This window comes from Octopus bimaculoides, chromosome 29, assembly GCF_001194135.2.
Source record: "Octopus bimaculoides isolate UCB-OBI-ISO-001 chromosome 29, ASM119413v2, whole genome shotgun sequence".
NCBI lineage: Eukaryota > Metazoa > Mollusca > Cephalopoda > Octopoda > Octopodidae > Octopus > Octopus bimaculoides.
Window position 1 is genome coordinate 1070749 of NC_069009.1, and position 6550 is coordinate 1077298.

The window sequence follows — 6550 nt, forward strand, 5'->3', positions numbered from 1 at the left end:
AAGACAGGAAGAGTGTACAATTGTACACAAAGTAAACACTGCTCCCAAGTATGGAAAAATGGGTGTTAGATTGGCAATGATGACGAAAAAAAATCTCTGAAATTTTTTCATATTGGAAACAAATCAATAATATTGATTTATCTTTCTATTTCAGTACCTGTTATGCTAGGAGGAAATGTTACTATTCGTGTTGAAGCAAGCTTGATAGAAACACCCATTTCATGGACAAACGGGCGAAATAATCTCCAATGTATGATAATTTGTGACAAGAACAACAAATATGAAATTACTCACTTTGGTAACGTCTCAATTCTTTCGATCCGAAATGTAACAGAAGAAGATTTCACTTGGCGTTTTTGTGACTTCTATTTCTGCTCTGAAAATTATACTTTATTGAGGAAAGGTAAGGAAATTACTTCTGCTAATAATAACAATAATAATTCTTTCTAATTTTGGCACAAGGTCAGTAATTTCATGTGGAAGAGGTTCCTCAGTTACATCAACTTGAGTATATTTGGCCAGTACTTGGAATACAAGTTTACTAGAAGTTTTGATGGAAGGTTTTACTTTAGATCTCTTTCAAACAGGGAAATGTGTCATATAACCAGCTGGAAACGATGTTTCCTGGGGCTAAACAACAGTAACATTCATCCCATCCAGGACAGCCACATTATGTTGGCAAATAGTCTTTACTTTAAAGAACTGTTACTGAATATCACTCTTTGAGAGATTTAGAAATAATATTTCTATACGTTGCCTTTATTTCAATAAATTTTGAAAATAATGAAGTATTTAATGAAATGACCTTCTCATTACTAAGCTAGTGTTTGGAAGACAAGTTTACTTGAAATTTGATGGAAGGTTTAGTTTAGATCTCTTTAAAACAGGGAATTTGTACAATAGAAACAAAGGCAGTTTTAAGTAGGATAGTATGAAAATGGTTAAACCTGGCAGATATTCTTATCTTTTATTAAAAACAAAAAGTATATATTTTATTGTTTATCTTTTGCAGATATGGAAACAAAGAACAATTTTGGAGCAAATGGATCAGAAATCAGAATCTTTGCCATAGCCATCTCTTCTATATTTGTCTTTGGAGTCATCCTTCTCACAATATTCTTTACCATATCCAAATACAGCTCTCGCAACATTTGTAAGAGATACAAAAGCCTCATTTTACAAGGCAGCATTAGTTAGTGATGTTTTTCATTTTTATACCTTTTTATAGACGTTTTTTTTATCAATTATCTCCATCATCATCACTGGATTAGAATCATCTGTTCCACAATTCTGCTCCATCTTACATCTTGTCTTCTAACATCTACTTTTACATGGAAAAGTAGATGTTATAATGTTGTTGATGATGATAATATCTTCCACTGAAATACTCTGTTTTCAATTAATTTTGGAGAAGAAGAATTTAGTAAAATATCTGTCTTTATGAAACTGGTATTTGGAATATAAATTAACATAAAATTTTGATGGAAAGTTTTAATTAAGAAACATGAAAAAAATTTTTTATTTAACTGTTTCTTATAAAAAATAAATTGTTCTTATGCATGGCAACTTTTGAATCACCCTGTACACACCAAATATATTGGAATTTGATGGGAGAAAATTTTCTGCAAAAACCATGTGATTTTTGTGATTATGTATGTGTGCTTTCTCACCAATTTTTATTTTCATGTGAAATTCCAAAATAATCACAATCTACACTCTCTGAAAGGTATTTGTTGAAATGTTCATTTTTCTCAAAGTTATGAGGAAACAATAAAATATACTGTCTATTTTTTAAAAGTATTCATGGGCCAGATCAAAATTGTATGTGCAATAATTTTTCTTTGTGTATGTGTGTATAAAATGTATGTAAATACACATTTATGCTTGAAGTATTCAAATATATTTTTTGATTTTTATAATAAAGACTCAACATGAATACATTTTGTGTTATATTTTGTTTATATTTAAAACATGCATTATTAAAATCAGATTATTTTATAAATTTTACAGGGAAAATATTTTTCTGAGAACAAATGTCGATTTGTAACATTGCTACTATGGGAAATAATTCTTTGCTTTACAAGCTTTCACTTTACGAGTGGCTTTCGGTAGTAAATTATCTCAAATATATCAAAGAATTATTGTACATAGCATTTGAATTTGAAATAAAGAAATATATTTTTGATTTGTACAATGAAGGCACAGTTAAAATGCATGAATGCATTTCGTGTTATATTTTGTTTATATTTAAAATGTTTGTGCATTATCTAAATCAGATTCCCATTAGGAACATTTTTTTTTGGTTTCAAAAACTTGCAGGCTCAAATCTCCGATGTCCAGTTTTTGAGGCACCTTCTAAACCAGTACTCTTCAACTGATATACTGCGGCACACTGGTGTGCCATGAGATGATGCTAGGTGTGCCACAGTGTAACCTGAATATAATTTTTTTCTCTATACTTTTAATTATATTTTTAGTTCAGGTGTGCCACCAAATTTTGCAAAGAATATAAAGGTACCATGAGTAAAAAAAAATTGCAGAGAACTGATCTGAGCATTTGGGAATTATCCTTTAGATTTTTCTTGTTCAGTGGGCAGAATCCTGCTTTAAGAACCCCATATAACCCCTGGTATCTTTCTTCATTTTTTGCAATTTTCAGAAAACTTTTGCAAATTTGTATTGTACAAATATGCAAAAAACAAAACAAACAAAAAAATTTGTGATTTAAGGGATACTTAGCTGTTATTTTTAGTGCATCTCACAACCACCTAATACTGTCCTCATCTGTCTGTCCATCTGATGAATTGGTATTCTTTAATATCTTTCTCCCCGCAGACACATTTAATAGTCCATTACCGGGATTTAAACTGAAAATTCGGACTCTCCATATTTTAAACCATTATTTCTTTAAAGATTTGAAAAACGTTTAAAAAATCTGTTTTAAATTTGGAAAAATAATTTTTTTTTTCCAATGCCGTGTAACTTCCTATGTGTAGAATGCAAATTTGCAAACATTTTCTGAAAACTCCAAAAAATAAAAAAAGCTACGAGGAGTATATATGGGGTACTTGAAACAGAATTCGGCTGTTCAGCGTACATGTGCAACTGTATCGGTTTGGTCGTGATGTGAATGAATGAGGATATTTGCGTAAATAAGGGCCAAGCACTGTAAGTGGAGGGAAGTTGTGGAAGGCGGAGACTCAGGAAGACATGGGAGGAAGTATTCAAGGTCGATCACAAAACGTTAATCCTTATGAAGGGGATGATAAAGAACCGATATACGTGTCACATTGCTTTACACAAGAAGACCAACCACCACAACAGAAGTGATTGCCTAAAACCAAGGTGCCACGTAAAAAGTTCTTTTAATTGTTGATTGGGTCAGTTGCGAAACAAGATTCCTTACACTGGGATCAGCCATCTGACAATAATTTTATATGTTGTCGTTGAAATAGAGAAGAAGCAAATGTTTTAGAAATATAACAGACGAGTCTTTTTCTCAGACAAAAATGTTTTATTTAACAATAATACAAAGAATAACCTGGTTACAGAGAAAAAAGTACAGAAGTAAAGAAATAACAAAGAATAACCATTCTTTAAATATTACATTCGGAAAGTAAATATGTGAACTTATCTTTGTGTACAACAGAATGTTCCTGAGCATATGACAGAAAAAGAGGTGAATGTTTGTGAAAGAGAGAAATATTTGTGCCATTTTAGCAAGTGGTCTACCTGACCATTTACACTTCAGCGTGTAGACTAATATTAACCATAATCCTAACCCTAAACCATTTTCCTAACTTTAAACCGAAGTCCTAACCCTAACCTTTAATCCAGATCTGGTCATTTCACAGCAGTTTAGACTACACCACTGTAAACCACACACTGATGTAGTGCCGATATATTTTCCATTACCAAGTTGAACATCGATTCGTGCTGGTGAAAAATAAACTGTGAAATAAGGAACCCAACAAGACATCAGCTTTTCGGAGGCGTAGCCAGTTTCTAAAGTTACAGGCATCGAGCACATACATAAAGGCACCGTGATGCATATCAAACAATTTTTAGCTCGTTTTTTCTTATATTACGCGAAATATTTCATTAGTTATGATATACTTAATTGTATTCTACATTCATTTATTTCGTGTTTCACTAACAACGTCATTATGTACGAAACTTACAACTGATATAGTTGATACGTGAAAAAGATGAAACTCCACTGGATCGTCCAGTGTCCAGAGGTTATGACGTCAGAGTTTGTTGTGGTTCTTCAGATGTCGGCGACCGTCAATACATCACAGGAAATTGAGTAGACAATAAAAAAATAGAAGAGACTGGTCAAATAAATAAATGATTCGAGAAAGTTCTTCCGAGGTTATCTGATTAATAAAAAGAAAGAGATATTCGACTTTTATCGCAGAAGTGAGCTAAGCAGTTAATAATAATGTTGAAAAGACACCAATTTTGAAAAATGTGCTCGTGGGTAGCGATCGATAACTTTATTCCTCTATTAACGACATCACTGCAGCTTTTACATTGTAAAACAAACTCAGGTGTACCCTTCAAGAATTTGAGAAACGTGTAAGAAAGTTTGTAGTGTGATTGGTTAAAAACACTACAAATATAACGGACAGGTCATGTGTTTAATTCTCACAGTGTTAGAAAATATTTTATCACACCCTTAGGCGTAGAAATAAGTACTTGTAATATATTCATGTAAATTTAAATGGTAATTCCATCCCAGCAAATTATTTTCTTGCTTGTATTACCATATACTATAATATTTCGATTCAGATCCAGTGTCGACGATCGTGTAAAATATGTATATATGTATGTATGTATTTATTTAAGAATATGCCGTTTCTGGAATAATATGTATTCTACTTTAATTGTACTGAGACGACCAGGGCTTCTAAACTCACTTTCGTTCCTGAAAAAAACGAAGGGAAAATTTGTTAATTAAGTTAACTTTGAATTTCACGATGATCATAGATATACGCATGCACACACACACACATACATATATATAAATTCTATGAATCTATCTATCTGTGTATATATGTATCTCTCCCCCCTCTCTCTATATACACACACACAAGGTGCGATGGGTAAATTGTCGCCAATTTATAGCCGGAACCTCGTGGAGCTTTAGGTGTTTTCGCTCAATAAACACTCACAACGCCCGGTCTGGGAATCGAAACCGCGATCCTACGACCGCGAGTCCGCTGCCCTAACCACTGGACCATTGCGCCTCCTTGAAATATTGAAATACGAGGTAATAGTACGAACCATCGACCTGTATTATTAGTTTTTTCTTATAACTGGCTTTGTTTTGGCTCTTTTACTCTTTTACTTGTTTCAGTCTTTTGACTGTGGCCATGCTGGAGCACCGCCTTTAGTCGAGCAGATCGACCCCAGGACTTATTCTTTGGAAGCCTAGTACTTATTCTATCGGTCTCTTTTGCCGAACCGCTAAGTTACGGGGACGTAAACACACCAGCATCGGTTGTCAAGCGATGGTGGGGGGACAAACACAGACATACAAACACATACACACATATATATATACATATATACAACAGGCTTCTTTCAGTTTCCGTCTACCAAATCCACTCACAAGGCATTGGTCGGCCCGAGAACATTTATATATATCAAACAATGATTCATGTAAACTACGCGCGCGCACGCGCACATTTGCATCATTTGCATTCAGATGAAGAGGATATATTTTAATCACTACCTTTGATGTTTAGAAAAATATCGAATTCTTCATTATTTCCAGGTTTTCTTCTAGCTTCGAAGAATCCTTGTTGAGCTGAAGCTCCCCACTCGATTCTGAAATGCGGGTCCCTGAAACCAATATATTACAATTGACAAATTTAATAAAAAAATAATTAAAAGAAAAAAATTTCACGATTGTATTTACGACAATCATTTCTGTTTAATTAAATCGATGAGTTTATCATTTCATTTCTGAAATTAGTGCTTCATACCCAGGTTGTTGTTATTCATTGATATAGAAGGTGATAATGACATGTAATTTGGGTTAATGAGATCTTGTTACTTTAGCTTCAGTTCGGCTATGACCAAGGAGATTTGTGATTAAAAGCCATTCCAACCATAACAATCCGGTCGTATTTCCTTCTAAAACAGAATGTATGTCGGACCAAAGCAACCAGAGATAATACAGTGTTATTTGAGTGGAAATAAACATAGGTTATTGAAAAAGGTTGCAAGACGCAACGAAAATTTTAGGAAAATAAAAATAAGAAATAAGTGGAAATTTTAACGGTGTGTGTGTGTGTTAAATTTCAAGGCACAATAAGAAAATGACTCTCCCCAGACACAACAGAATATGCTTCAACACACGAAATCACATAAAAAAAATCTTGCAAACCAAATCCAAAAACGAAACATAGATTGTTATAAAAAAACAAAACAGGATATTCTATCAACTCCCACTTATTCAATTATCGGAATCACGTATTTTTTAACGCATTGCCTGAGTGAAAGGATTTCTTCTGAGCATGAGGTAATAAACTGAAGAAGG

The 6550-nt window shown here is 33.2% G+C and overlaps 2 protein-coding genes across 5 annotated transcripts in view; one reads left to right on the plus strand and one right to left on the minus strand.

Moving 5' to 3' along the window:
• LOC106867739 (uncharacterized) overlaps positions 1–2134 on the plus strand; it is a 9361-nt gene extending 7227 nt beyond the window's left edge. Inside the window, exons 8-10 of one of the 2 annotated variants that reach the window (XM_014912699.2) lie at positions 155–403; positions 1013–1192; positions 2011–2134. In XM_014912699.2, coding sequence (XP_014768185.1) covers positions 155–403; positions 1013–1192; positions 2011–2027 — 446 coding nt within the window. In that variant the 3' untranslated portion in view covers positions 2028–2134. The remainder of the gene's footprint in view (positions 1–154; positions 404–1012; positions 1193–2010) is intronic. The other variant, XM_014912700.2, reaches the window with a different exon arrangement.
• Positions 2135–3473: 1339 nt separating this feature from the next.
• Positions 3474–6550, minus strand: part of LOC106867736 (uncharacterized) — a 103334-nt gene continuing 100257 nt past the window's right edge. For 2 of the 3 annotated variants that reach the window (XM_052977941.1, XM_014912697.2), the window contains exons 5-6: positions 5741–5850; positions 3476–4930 (exon numbers count right to left, since the gene is read on the minus strand). In XM_052977941.1, the coding sequence (XP_052833901.1) occupies positions 4881–4930; positions 5741–5850 (160 nt within the window). In that variant the 3' untranslated portion in view covers positions 3476–4880. Of the gene's footprint in view, positions 4931–5740; positions 5851–6550 lie in introns of all 3 variants that reach the window. The other variant, XM_052977942.1, reaches the window with a different exon arrangement.